The sequence below is a fragment of the Panthera leo genome, chromosome B1, assembly GCF_018350215.1.
Source record: "Panthera leo isolate Ple1 chromosome B1, P.leo_Ple1_pat1.1, whole genome shotgun sequence".
In the NCBI taxonomy this organism is placed as follows: domain Eukaryota; kingdom Metazoa; phylum Chordata; class Mammalia; order Carnivora; family Felidae; genus Panthera; species Panthera leo.
In genome coordinates, this window is record NC_056682.1 from 118,768,752 (window position 1) to 118,783,478 (window position 14,727).

General features: G+C 33.4%; 1 protein-coding gene across 4 annotated transcripts in view; it reads left to right on the forward strand.

Moving 5' to 3' along the window:
* Window positions 1-14,727, forward strand: part of CENPE (centromere protein E) — a 79,256-nt gene that overhangs the window by 28,251 nt on the left and 36,278 nt on the right. For 3 of the 4 annotated variants that reach the window (XM_042935783.1, XM_042935782.1, XM_042935785.1), the window contains exons 17-28: window positions 60-134; window positions 362-481; window positions 2,233-2,355; window positions 2,437-2,602; window positions 3,007-3,161; window positions 4,528-4,839; window positions 4,952-5,224; window positions 5,379-5,537; window positions 9,324-9,527; window positions 11,339-11,497; window positions 13,223-13,513; window positions 13,633-13,791. In XM_042935783.1, coding sequence (XP_042791717.1) covers window positions 60-134; window positions 362-481; window positions 2,233-2,355; window positions 2,437-2,602; window positions 3,007-3,161; window positions 4,528-4,839; window positions 4,952-5,224; window positions 5,379-5,537; window positions 9,324-9,527; window positions 11,339-11,497; window positions 13,223-13,513; window positions 13,633-13,791 — 2,196 coding nt within the window. The remainder of the gene's footprint in view (window positions 1-59; window positions 135-361; window positions 482-2,232; window positions 2,356-2,436; window positions 2,603-3,006; window positions 3,162-4,527; window positions 4,840-4,951; window positions 5,225-5,378; window positions 5,538-9,323; window positions 9,528-11,338; window positions 11,498-13,222; window positions 13,514-13,632; window positions 13,792-14,727) is intronic. The other variant, XM_042935784.1, reaches the window with a different exon arrangement.

A 14,727-nucleotide genomic window follows, 5' to 3' on the forward strand; every position in this document is an offset into this window, starting at 1 on the left:
TTTTTTTTTGCTTTATTAACTATTGGTTTGCTCTGTTGCCTGTTCACATGCTCTTACAGATGCAACTAATTCATGAAATTTCCAACTTAAAGAATTTAGTTAAGCATGCAGAAGTATATAATCAGGATCTTGAGGTGAGCATTTATGTTGGTATTTCCACTGATAAAGAACTAGGCCTAAAATGTACATCATACATAATTGAACATGATTTCAGAAAATACAAGAATATATTTATTTTTTTCAATGTCAACTTTTTATATTTTACTAACAGTGTAAACTGTCCAATATAAGTTCTTTTTAACCCCCTAAAATATAAATCCAATTAAATATGTTTCTCTTTTTTGTTTCACACTTCTTTTAGAATGAGCTAAGTTCAAAAGTAGAGTTGCTTAGAGAAAAGGAAGAACAGATTAAGAAGCTACAGAAATACATAGACTGTCAGAAGTCAGAAGATACAAAAATGAACTTGTCATACTCATCGGTAAAAATCAGGTTTATTTTGTTGCGTTCTCATGTAGACATTTATAGCACATCATCATCATCGTTGTTATAGCAAATGCTTATATTGAGCCTGCTGTGTGCCAGGCACTGTTGTAGTTGTTTTACATATAGTATTTTATTTAATATTGTCAACCCTATGAAACTGGGACTACTGGTATCATTGCCATTTTATGGATAAAGAATCATTCATAGAGAGTTGAAGATACCATTCTTTGAGTGAATATAGGTAAGTTAGGGATGAGCTTCCATTAAAAATCAATAATTTAAGAATTATTTTATTTTTTTAATTATTGTATGCACATGTATGTAGAATTGTATAGTTAGTATCTTCACGTGAGCACTTATGTTGGTATTGATACATACCTGGAGCTATACGTATCACAAGTAATTGAGCATGGTTTTATAAATTTCATCAATTTGATTAATATTAATGCTTGCTCATCATAATTTAAATAAGTATTTTATCAGTTTGTTATTTTTCAGAAACTGTAGCTCTAGATGATTTTAGTTGGTAGAAGATATGGCATTAAATAACATTGAATTTCGTAGTGAAATTGTTAATTTTCACTGTTTGCTTTCTATTCTCCTTGCTTTCAGTCCTCCTGATTACTTCAAGAAAGTATCAGTTTGATTCTAGTTTTTAACACCGTTTTTAAGAAAGCGGCAGTTTCTAGCTGGAACTTTGGTTTCCATTGTTCTTTTGTTTCCATTTGAGTTTTTCAGAGTACTTTTTATTACCTTCTATTAGTACTCTTCTGTTACCTGTTACTAATGACAAATGATTTTTTATAAAAGTGATCTTACTGTTCTGAGGCCCTGGGAAGAAAGGCAGGTTTCATATAATCCTGGAGTGTCTGTTGATAGAGTATCAAGTAGAATTGGCCACTTTTTAATAATTATTATTTCTTTCTCTTTTTTCATCCAATTCATTCATTCATTCATTCATTCATGCATTAATATTCTGCCAAGACATGTGGTTGAATTTATGTAGGCTAAAGTCATGTTAAAATGCCACTTCTCTCTAAAAATGAGACCGCAGATCTTTTCATGTATTTATCATTCATTTGCATTTTCTCTTCTGGGAGTTGCCTGTTCATCTTTTCAGTTTTTCCATTGGATTTTTTTGTCTTTTTCTTTTCAATTTGTAATTTCATATCCTTAATTTTAACTACGAACTACTTTCATGTTTTAGAATAACTTAAAAATACATAGGAGATTTTAACAAGCTAGCTGAACAACAATTGTGTTAGCCTTTTTTAAACAATAACAATTTTTTTTTTAATGTTTATTTATTTTTGAGAGAGAGATAGAGAGACAGAGTGTGAGTGGGAAAGGGACAGAGAGAGAGGGAGACACAGAATCTGAAGGAGGCTCCAGGCTCTGAGCTGTCAGCCCAGTGCTGGATGGCGGGGCTCAAACCCATGAATCGTGAGTTCATGACCTGAGCCAAAGTAGACGCATAACTGACTGAGCCACCCAGGCGCCCAACAATAACAAATTCTTAAATCTATACAATGCTTCTGTAATTTAGAAAAAGAGATCCAGAATTTTAAAAATATTTTTATTATGGAAAATATTATTTTTTTCATCTTTCCTAAATACACATTTGGTAATTATCATATTTCCACCATTTTTTATCAATTCAGAATAACATCTATGTACATGTTCTCTAAAGTGCTTTCCAACTCTCACAAAGCTAGATTTCACTAAATTTTTTTGTCGTGTGTATAGGAAAGCACTGAAGACCTAAAACAAATGAAACAGACTCTGCTTGATGCTGAAGGTGTAGCTCTTGATGCCAAGAGAGAATCCGCCTTTCTCAGAAGTGAAAATCTAGAGCTGAAAGAGAAAATGGTAAGTGACTCCTATAATATTTATTTAAAAAGTTATTACGATCAATACGTTTGTGTGAATTTACAATGTTTCTCTCAATAGAAAGAACTTGCAAATGCATATAAGCAAATGGAAAATGATATTCAGTTATATCAAAGCCAGTTGGAGGCAAAAAAGAAAATGCAAGTTGATCTGGAGAAAGAATTACAATCTTCTTTTAATGAAATAACAAAACTCACCTCCCTTATAGATGGCAAAGTTCCAAAAGGTATTTTATAATTTCAGACTACCTCTTTTTAGATCTGACTTTCTCTAGAAACCTACCTAAAGAATTTTGTGGCTACATTCCAGTGATTAAAAATCTATTATTCTCTGCTCTGATTTTTTTAATAACCTAATAAGTTTCGGTGTCATTTGGTATCAATATTTATAAATGCTTCCCTGGACTTCATTCAGATTCATAAGGGTTTAGGAGTTATTTTTCAAATAAATTGGACCTAATTTTTAAGGAGTAATTGAAGAACTATTAACAATTAGATTACCTGTTAACCAACATTGGCTCTTTCTTTAATAAATTTTATATAGTCTGGTCCAATAATCTCATTTTGCGTGTAATTTAGGTTGTCCCAATAACTGTAAGCTGCTTTATTTAATTTACCCAAAATATCCTAGATTTGCTCTGTAATTTGGAACTGGAAAGAAAGATTACTGATCTGCAGAAAGAACTGAATAAAGAAGTTGAAGAAAATGAAGCTTTACGTAAAGAAGTTAATTTGCTCTCAGCATTGAAACCTTTACCCTCAGAATTAGAAATATTAAGGAAAGAGGTAAATACATTTTTAAGCAAATAACTCTTCTTCTGGAATAAAAACCTTTGTAATAGCACTTTAAATATTATGCCACAGTTTATTTTAAAGTAGCAGGCAAGAGACCATAAACGTTTAACTAACTTGTTAGGAACAGAAATGAATGTAGTTCCTCCTCTAATTTTTTTTATATTACTAGATGTAAAAATACATTTTCAGAGCATATTTAACAGTATACTTAGTATCATGAGCCATGTACAGCCATTTCTACAGCCCTCAAGTGTTGCATTTAAACAGAGTTCTGTGGGGGCACCTGGCTGGCTCAGTCGGTAGAGTGTGCAATTCTTGATCTCATGGGGGTTGTGAGTTCGATCCCTATGTAGGGTGTAGAGATTACTTAAAAATAAAATCTTTTAAACAGAGTTCTGTGGCCCCCCCTTTTTCTAAATCTTTTTTTTTCTTTTTTTTCTTTCTTTTTTTTTTTTTTACTAGTCACTATGTTGAATAAAAGAAAGTAATGAGATACAAGGGAGGGCTCTGATACAGTTGAGATCAGTGTAAATCTTGCAGGCTAGTGAACAATCCTATAAACTATCTTCCAGCCTTTCTTTTCTCTCTGCCTTTCTAAAAGAAATAAAAAGTGACAAGTGTTTGAACACTATATGGCAGACATCATGCTAAAAAGCTCTAGCAACATTATTTTATTCAGTCATCCTAAAAACTCTTTAATGTAGGTGCTGGTTCTTAGCTCAAAAATAGTTATGGCACCAATAGTTGAGCTACATAGATGTGCCTCCTATCCTTAGTCTGTGATTGAAACAACTCTGCTGTGTTACCCCCATCCTTGGTCTCCAATTTAGCTCACCTCTCTTCTTCCCACCACTACTACCTTACCTTTCACAGTGATTTTACTATTTATAAATTGGATATGGTTTATTTAAATAATAGTTCAAATAAAGCTTGATTATTTATTCTTGGATTACGTTTTTAGAAATAAGAGTTGCATTCAAAGGCTTTAGATGAAAATATGTCAAATTCTTAGAAAAACTATAAAATGTCTGCTACACCAAGAAGTTAGAAAATACTTTAGAATGATAGATGATGAAATAAAGGCATGTTCTAAAATAAAGTGTTTCTATTGAGTGTGCTCCAAACAATCCTTACTAGAGCCCAAAGAGATTAAAAAACAAAACTTTGAAGGTAAACAGGATAATACATTATTAAAGGAATGGTGACAATAAAAATGTTGCATTTCCTCAGTCAAATCTTTGCTTAATTTCAATGTCTTTTTTTTTTTTTTTTTTTTTGCATAGGAATTTTTTTCCTTGAAACTGCTTCAGTAGATCATACATTGCTAACATAACTAAATTTTATTTCCTCTCCATAGATACATGATAAATCTGAAGAGCTCTATATAATAATATCGGAAAGAGACAAATTGTTTTCTGAAGTAGTTCAAAAGGAGAATAGAATTCAAGATTTACTTGAAGAAATAGAGAAAACTAAAAATGACCTAGCAACTACCCAGATGAATTATAAAAGCACTGATCAAGAAGTCCAAGATTTAAAAAATCATCTTGAATTTGAGCAAAAGTATAAGATGGTCCTTGAGGAGAATGCAAGAATGAATCAGGAAATAGGAAATCTCTCTAAACAAGCTCAAAAACTTGGTTTAAGTTCTGATGCTTTGAGCACAGAGGTTGGTACAAGACACCCTCTAGGGAAGCAATCTTTAGTATTCTGGGGTCTGGCCTCCATATATGTCCCATAGACTGTTCTGCTTTTCACATTTTATTTTTCTTATTTTAAAGCTTTGTCCGAAAACCAAAGAACTTCAGCAGAAAGCAACCGAGAGTCAAGAAGTGTTAAATGAAATGGAAGAGCTAAAGGAACAATTAGAAAGTAGAGATTCTAGGCTGCAAACTGTAGAAAAGGAAAAAGCACTGATTGCTGAGCAACTTCAGCAAACCTTGGTGGAAATAAGAACCTTAACCCAAGAAAGGGATGACCTAAAACAACTCCAGGAGAGCCTGCAAATTGAGAGGGACCAACTCAAAAGTGACATTCAGGATACTGTAAACATGGTGAGACTTTGACTGATTAGATGCTGAAAACCGAGAGCCTCTGTGAAAACATAGGAGCTGTCACTTACTATTCATGATCAAGTAGTTCCTGCAAAATCACTTCCATCGTTTCTTATTATTCTAACAGAAATTGTTCTCTGTTTCTCTGACAAAGAATATAGACACCCAGGAACAATTACGAAATGCTCTTGAGTCTTTGAAACAACACCAAGAAACAATCAACACACTAAAAATGAGAATTTCTGAGGAAACTTCCAGGAATTTGCATACGGAGGAAAACTTAGGAGAAACTAAAGATGAATTCCAGGAAAAGGTAAATGATATTTCTGTCCAAAGTTTTCATACTTGTGTAGAAGAGCTTTCTCTTTAACCTCAAACACATAAATACATAATGATAATCTCAATCTTGTCTATTCACAGAGCTAATAACTAACGATAATTTACAAGCATAACCCTAATGTGTTTGAAATAACTTCAGATATAACTGCTTACAGTCAATTTGGAAAAAAAAGGCAAAAATTAGTTCAGACTTTGAGGTGATATTTCCTGAGCCTTGATGTATTTTAAAATCTTTAAAAACCCCTCTGAATTCTAAGAATGTAAGAAAGATTGCTTATTATTATTATTATGTCTAAAATACTTGTTTTATGTCAGATTTTGTATATTAAACTTGCTTAGAGTTCTATAAAATCAATGTTTATGTTGTAGTTTTGCCCGTTTCTAGGGCTTGTGCTATAATTGTACTATTAGGTGCTTAAATCTCACCTTGATTTATTCTAGGTAGTATGGTTCATTTTGTCCTGATACCTTAGGAGTTAACTGGTTATTTAATTATATACAAGAAGGGCTAGGAGATGCTAATGATAATTTTTTTTTTAAGGGGAGGTATATTAGTCTACTAGACTGCCACCACAGAATAGCATAGACTGGGTGGCTAAAACTTTTAACAGAAATTTACTTTCTCCCATTTGTGGAGGCTAAAAGTCCAAGACTAAGGTGCTAGAAACTTTGGTTTGTGGTAAGTCTTCTCTTCTCTGTATGCAGATGGCACCTTCCTTCTGTGTCTTCTCATGGCCTTTCTCCTATTCTTGAGCTGAGAAAGAGAGCACTAGTGTTTCTTTCTCTTCTTAAAAGGACACCAGTTCTATGGGATTAGGGCCTCAGTTGTTTGTTTGTTTTTTGTGTTTATTTATTTTGAGAGAGGGAGAGACAGAGCATGAGCAGGGGAGGGGCAGACAGAGAAGGAGACACAGAATCCAAAGCAGGCTCCAGGCTCTGAGCTGTTAGCACAGAGCCCTATGTGGGACTTGAACCCATGAGCTATGAGATCATGACCTGAGCTGAAGTTAGATGCTTAACTGACTGAGCCACCCAGGCGCCCCAGGGCCTAAGTTTTATAACCTCATTTAACCTTAATAAACCTCCTTAAAGGCTTTATCTTCACATACAGTCACATTGGAGGTTAGGGCTTCAACATAGGAATTTGGGGACAACAAATTTGAATCCGTAACAGGGGATTGCTTATAGTTTTATACAATGGATTCATTTACTATACATTTCTACTCTTAGAAATGCCTTTGATATATATTATCAACAGAATTTTTTATACTGTCTTTCATTCTTATTGCACTACTATTTAAACCAGACTATTTACAACTAGGAATTGAAAACATTCATCAATAAGAGACTGGTGAAATAATCTTTCATACATTCATAGCTCAGAATAGTATACACATATATATGTACATATATACATAAAACTGGGTTTCGTACAGTTATATAATTTTTTAAACTACATTTTATATGCAAGAAAAATCACCAGATTGGACATATTACTAAATAAAAAAAAATAACACTTCAGAATAATTCAGTAAGCCCCAACTTATGTAAATAAATCTTTGTATAGATTTATATACTATTACCCTATATAATGAGCTTTTTTTCCCATTTACCCCAGGGTACAGTATTCTTGCCTTGGAAAAGCTTTCCCACTCACTCTGTGTGCTTCAGTTCTTCTCTCCTAGGAAAGCATTTTTGTTTGTTTTGTATCTTATGTTCTCAGCTTCTCTATAGTTTGGATTAACCAAATGGGCCAAATGCATTTGACCTTGATTTGAAATTTATAACTTTTATTTTCATTAGGGGAAGACTTTTTTGAAAAGATTTTTAAAAATAAGATACAACAATCAATACCTGCTTTTAGACAAATGCAAATCTTTAATCATGTGGTCCCATGAGAAGGGGCAATAGCAGAGGAGTGAGGGAAAGGGAGAGTTGTATTTACTGGAGAGTTATATTTAGCTGCTCTGTGTTCCTAAGTTTATGCTGGAATCATCTATGTTGATAAAAAGGTCTGACTGGGGCTCTTTTGTTTCTTGGGGTTTCACAAATATGGGATGGAAGGCTAAGATAAGCTTCTTCTGTTATCGTGTTCATGTTAGAATCCCATGTGGACCCCTCTGTTCATCTGGACCCCAGAGGGCTGTATTAGTAGGTCTATAATGAATCCCCTTAGAGTGCCCACTTTCAATCTTGCTTCATATTTCTCTCTCTAGAAATGCAGCTTCTCTCATGTGTTCCAACAGAAATTTAAAACAATGATTAGTAAGCTTATCTCAAAGCACACAACTCTTTTTCTTTATTTAATAATAAGATCTGTGGTAGCTGAAATACTTGCTAGGTTGAATTCCATTCTGAAATGTACCTTGGGTATTATTACATAGTTTGCCTCAGCCTGCTCTGTTTTTGTGTACATTCCTATACTTAGGGTGTACAGATGCAAGATTCTGAATTAGGGTATCTGACAAGCTAGTCCCAATGACTATGTATTCCTTACCTTAATTTCTCATGTAGTTAGCTCTGTGGTTACCGTTGTCAGAAACTCATGCATGTCACCAACAATAAAAAAAATAGTTAAGTAAAATAGGTTCTGTCCATACCCACTCTAGAATATTGAGCAACTACTAAAAGTTATAGTTTGAAGATTATGTGACAGCATGGGAAAAATGCCTGTGATCTAAGTGGGGAAAAGCAAAAGTAAAAATGAACAATTCTGTATGTGTGTGTGTGTGTGTATAGATGTGTGTGCATGTGTGTATATATATATATATATATATACATATATATATATATATATCATAATTACTATATTCAAATATATTTTTTCATGGACAAACTCTGAAAGGAAATATTCTAGAATTTTTTTTTTTGGACATATTCTGGAAATCTAGTAGTGGGTTCTGTGAAGCTGGTGACATGGGTAATTTTTTTCTCTTCATTTTTCAATTTTTTGTTAATTGTAGATTATTATAAAACTTTTTAAAACATATGTGGCCAATATGGAGCTGTATTTATTTCCTGGTCATATAAGGTTATATAGTGATACCCTCATTTCATACCAGTGATTGTAATGTCAGTCTTTGTCTCCCTTTATCAAGGGGTACACATATTAAGTTACGTTTGCTTAAGATCTATTTATGGATAAATGAATGTGTATAACATGCTTTTCTTAACCAATATATGAAAGTATATATTTTGAAAAGGTGGTTTATACTATTAGAATATGAAATCTGTTTCTTGCAAGATTAATTTGTCCTCTCATTTGATGAAACTCCAGCCTTTTGGGAGTATGACTGCTTCCAAAAATTATCATTTGTTGGGAGTGGAAGATATGGAGTCATTTCCAGATTTTGATGGAAAGAAAGTGGTAGAGTTCAAGATGGCTTACTCTTTCATAAAATTAAGTTAACCTATCATCATACATGAAGATAATTATTAATTATCCATAACTGTCCAGGTAGTTCTTAGCCATGAACAAGAGTATGTACAAGGACACAGAGTCTGAAGCCAGACCTCTTAGATTCAAAACCTGAGTGACCTTGGGCAAGTGATCTGTCATCCTCTCTGGAACTCAAGTTTCTTGTCTGTCAAATGAAAATAATACCAGTACCTACCTTATAAGGTTATAGTTAAGATTAAATGTGTCAAAATACAAAAATAGTGCCTGGTAAGTAATAAGTAATACTAGCTTTGGCAATTTTTATTATTATTCAAATAGTTATTAACTGAGAAATTCTTCTTTAATCTATTCATATTTTAGTTGGCTGACACAGATAAAAAACAGAATTTGAAAGCCAAAAATACCCAAGCACTGATTGCAAATGTTGAAGATAATGAGCTAACTGAGCAACAGAGAAAGATATTTTCTTTAATACAGGAGAAAAATGAACTGCAACAAATGTTAGAGAGTATTACAGCAGAAAAGGAACAATTGAAGACTGACCTAAGGGAAAATATTGAAATGGTAAGATGTAGCACTGTACATTTAACAATATGTTTTTGTCTTTGCATGTTTTCGGTTTTTATAATTGTACTGAGGCATAATTTACATGCAGTAAATGTGTCTGATACAAGCGCACAGTCTGATGACTTTTGACAAATGTCTCTACCTATATACCCTCCACCCCAGTCAAGGTACAAGGTGTTTCCCTTACCCTGCAAGGTTCTGTCACATCTCATCCCAGTCAGTCCTACTCTTACTCTCTACCGCATATAGTCACCATCCTGATGTTTTTTCACCTCAGATCACTTTTTCTCTTCTAGAACTTCATACAAATAGAATCATATAGCATGTACTCTTTTGTGCCTTTTTTACACTCCTTTTTCAGTGCTGGATAATGTTCCATGTATGAATAGGCCACACAATTTGTTTAGCCTTTCTCCTATTGATGGAAATTTGAGTTATCTCTACTATTTAGCTATTGTGAGTGAAGCTGTTATAAACATTCTTACATAAATCTTTTTATGATCATTTTTTTTAATTTCTCTAGGGTAAGTATCTAAATGGAATAGCTGAGTCATAGGGAAGTATATATTTAACTTAATGAGAATTCACTAGACTGATTTCCAAAGTAGTGGTACCATTTCACATTCCCATCAGCGAATTGAGAGAAGTCTGATGGCTCCACATCTTCATCAGTGGTTCACATTATTGGTGTTTTTAATTTTAGCCATTCAATTGGGTATGTACTTCATTGTTTTAATTTGCCTTTCCCTAATGACTAAGAACATTGATCATCTTTTCATTTGCTTGTTGGCCATTGCATATCTTTCTATAAATTATGTTCTCTCAGTGATATGTTATAGGTTTTAGTATACATGTCTTGTCCATATTTTGTTAAATCTTTTACCTAAATGTTTCTCTTTTATTAATTTTGTCTTAATTTTTAAACTTCATTTTTAATTATTTGTTAATGTTTGCTGTATTGTCGTATCTACTTTAGTTTTGTTTCTTCATTTAGGGGCAATATAATATATATGGATTGAAATTAACATTTTTAGAAGTTTGCTGTGGGTTGTAGGAGAACCTGAACTTTTGTGTAATTTTCCATATTTCTTGGGATTGTCTGGTCAAAAGAGCTGAGTATAAATAAGAATGCAGATAAAAATCATGGTCTCAAGCTTGTAATGTTTTTGTGGCCATGATACTTGAGAATGCCACGTTTAAGCTTATAACTAGGATTAGCCCAAGTCATGCTAGCAAAGGATGGCTGCCATTTTGAACTTGGCTGTTAACTGGTGCACCAAACCAAAGCCATTCATTCTAGCGTTTGAAAAGCCTGTAACTGTAGTCTCAGAATCAGTCCATGAAAGCTTAGAAACAGTCTCCTTTGGTTTAAGGCTAGAAAATGAGCCAACCTCTCAAGATAGAATAATAAATCTAGTTCTAATTCTCATGATAAGAATATAAGTAGAGCAATAAAGAAAACGTGTAAAGGTGCCTAACTGGCTGAGTCAGTGGAACCCAGATCCCAGGGTTGTGATTTCAACCCCCACTTTGGCATGGAGCCTACTTGAAAGAAAGAAAGAAAGAAAGAAAGAAAGAAAGAAAGAAAGAAAAGAAAAAAAAAAGAAACAGCATAAAAAAGCATATGCTTGACATCCTATATGATTAAATTAAAGACTGACTTTCTTTGTAAGATAGTTTTTTCCAATAGAGTTTGCATAATTTCTTCATTTTTAGGCTGAGGTAAATGCTGATTTTTACTTGATTTGATTTTATAAAAATAAGCTAATATTATTTATTTTAATCTCAACTTTAAAAAAAAAATCTAGATGATTGAAAATCAAGAAGAATTAAGAATTCTTGGAGGTGAACTTAAAAGGCAACAAGAGATAATTACACAAGAAAAGAACCATACCATGAAGAAAGAGGAAGAGCTTTCTAGGACCTGTGAGAAATTAGCAGAAGTTGAAGAAAAGCTAAAGGAAAAGGTGAATCTTTAAAGTTACCTTCCTGGCCATATTAGATTTCCGATTGAACTTTTTTTTTTTTTTAAGTTTATTTTTTTATTTTGAGAGACAGCACACAAGCAGAGAAGGGGCAGAAAGAGAGGGGAGAGAGAGAATCCCAAGAAGGCTCAGCACTGAGCCCGATGCAGGGACTTGAACCCACAAACCGTGAGATCATGACCTGAGCTGAAATCAAGAGTAAGACCTTCAACCAGCTGAGCCACCCAGCCACCCCTAAACTTCTTCTTTTTTTTTTTTTTTTTTTTTAATAAATTTTGATGGCAGTAGAGCTGAATTCTAGAAATAACATGTATCTCCCAAATGAGCAGATTTTAATGCTAATATCGTGGACAGTTTCAACTCACACCTAGATCTTAACCAACATCCTTTGTGAGGATATATTATCCTGGAGTCTTCAGATGAGAGAGAAAGCCTTAATTCATCTAAACTAATCATGGAATATATTCATTCATAAGAAACTTATTGGGAAGTACCATAGGCCAGGTGTTGTTCTGGGTGCTTGAGATAAATTAATCAATAACACAAAGATTCTGCCTTTATAAAAATATGGTAGTCATTCTCTAAAATGTAAGATATGTGACTGTTACCATCTCTTAGATGTTTACAATTTCCTGAGTCACTTCTTTTATAGAAGTAAGGTGCTGTTGTACTATTTGTATAAGAGATGAGAATCTAATAATAATTCTACTGCCCAAGTAATTCTAAAATTCACCCACTGAGATCTTTCTATTTTTCTAAGGCCTATGCCACATACATTATAAATAATATATTGTGATTTCCATTGTATTTTTGTGGAGTGGTTTTTTTTTCCTATGTATTCTCTTAATTCTCCTCCTTTTCACAATAACCCAATTAATTTGCTAGAACCTGTTGTCTGTTTCATACTCACCCTAAAGAAGTGAAATTTATAGGCTTATGTAAAAGTTAATGCCTCAGTGTCTTTATGGGCCACCTGTAAGGACCTTTTTTGAAATAAAAATAGATGATCCAAAAAGGTTTTAAGGGATGAGGAATTATAGTTATTTGGCAGGTATACCTGCATATTTAATTAGTCTCTTTTCAAGTTTTTCTTATTTTCACTTTACCTCTTTGATTAACCTCGTGACAATATATTAGTTTCCTAGAACTTCTGTATCAAATTACCATAAACTTGGTGGCTAAAAAACAACAGAAATTTCTTGTCACATTTCTGGATCCTAGAAGTCCAAAATCAAGTTGCTGGTAATACCATGCTCCTCCTGAAGGCTCTAGGGAAGAATCTTTTCCTTCCTCTAACTATCCTTAGCTCCCAGCTGCCTTGGTGTCCAAGGCTTATAGCTGTATCAGTCTTATCTCTGCCTCCATCTTCACAGTCGTTTCTCTGTGTCTCTGTGTGTCCTTTTTTGCCTCTTATAAGGACACTGTCATTGCATTTAGGGCCCACCCTAATCCAGTAGAATTTCTTTTCATACTTTAATTATATCTGCAAAAACCGTATTTCCAAATAAGGTCATATTCTGAAGTTCTGAATATACTTGAATTTTGGGTAGGACACTATTCAACCCACTATAGACACTGTGCCTAGAAGGTTACTCTACTTTCAAAGCTGTTTACTATAATAATCATTTTGGTTTGGCAAAATATATTTTACATAAGAATTTTAAGGGAACATAAGCAAAATGATAATTAAAAATTTTATTTCTCAAGAGCCAACAACTACAAGAAAAACAGCTAAAGCTTCTTAGTGTACAAGAAGAGATGAGTGAGATGCAGAAAAAGATGAGTGAAATGGAGAATGTAAAGAATGGATTAAGAAGCCAAGAATTAACATTGGAACATATGGAAATGGAGAGGCTAGAGTTGGCTCAGAAGCTCCACGAAAATTATGAGGAACTGAAATCCATAACCAAGGAAAGAAATGATCTAAAAGAATTACAGGAATCATTTGACCTAGAGAGAGAGAAACTTCAAGACTACATAAGAGAACTCGAAGTTACGGTAAGTTATACCCTTTTCTTTCATCTAGTAAATGTTTCTTTAAAACCGAGCCAGTTGGAGAAGGGAGAGGCAATGTTGATGTTGTTATAATATTCTTTAAATTCCACTTGCTAATTAAGGGTCTAGAAACAAAAGAAGAACTAAAAATTGCTCACGTGCATCTCAAAGAACAACAAGAAACTATTGATGAACTAAGAAGAAACATTTCTGAGAAGACAGCTCAAATGATAAATATTCAGAATGACTTAGAAAAATCCAATACTGAATTACAAGAAAAGGTTTGTCTCTTCTTCTTTCTCTCTTTTGTCCCTTCTTTTTTGTTTTTTTTGGGGGGAGGGGTTGTTTTGTTTTGGTTTTTGGTTTTTTGGTTTCGTTTTTTTTTTTTTTTTTTTTTTTTTGAAGGAAAAATGAGCAGTTAAGTAGTGACTGTTACAGCTCATTTATTGGGTAGTATTTGTTGAGTGTCTAATGTGTCAGGCAAGGTCTTGGGTTATAGAAATAAAATGGGAACAAGCTGAACAAAATTTCTGTGACCATAGAGCTTATTTTGTAGTGGAAAGAGTTAATTGGTAAATAAACAAACAAATGAAAAAGATAATTTGAGATAATGGCAAATGCTATAGAGAAAATGAAACCCTGGGATAACTGAACCAACATATGTTAAAGTCCACTATGTACCAGCCATTGAAACTGTGGATATGAATAAGACACTCTTCTCTCCCCCTAATTTGGGGATATACAATAATCCTTCAATTCCAGCAGGACAAATGCAGAAATATGATATGCAAAGTTAATGGAACCACTAATGACCATAGGAAATGGTCTGTACATATAAAAGAATATGAGAAGTGGCATGGGAGGTCATCTGAGAATTAAGGACCATTCATTTATTGAGATAAAATCTCAATAAAAACAATGTTTTTTCTCCTATAGCCTTTGAGAACTAGTATAAAAATGAAGACGTGTGCAACTGGCTGAATTAACGGTGTTAGTTAGGTATAAGAATTGATTCACTTTGGATGTAAGCTGGAAACAAAGAAAGTTACGGCAGAATGTGACTAGCAGAAAGGCCATGGATAGCTTTAGTAGGAATCAAGAGAAAATGAATAAATTGTGAGTTTGTGATCCACGATAGGTCATGGGATCAAGATAACTTTTATTTGTAGGGACAGTATTCTCATCTTTAAAAAATTTGAAAAATTATGATAATGCTC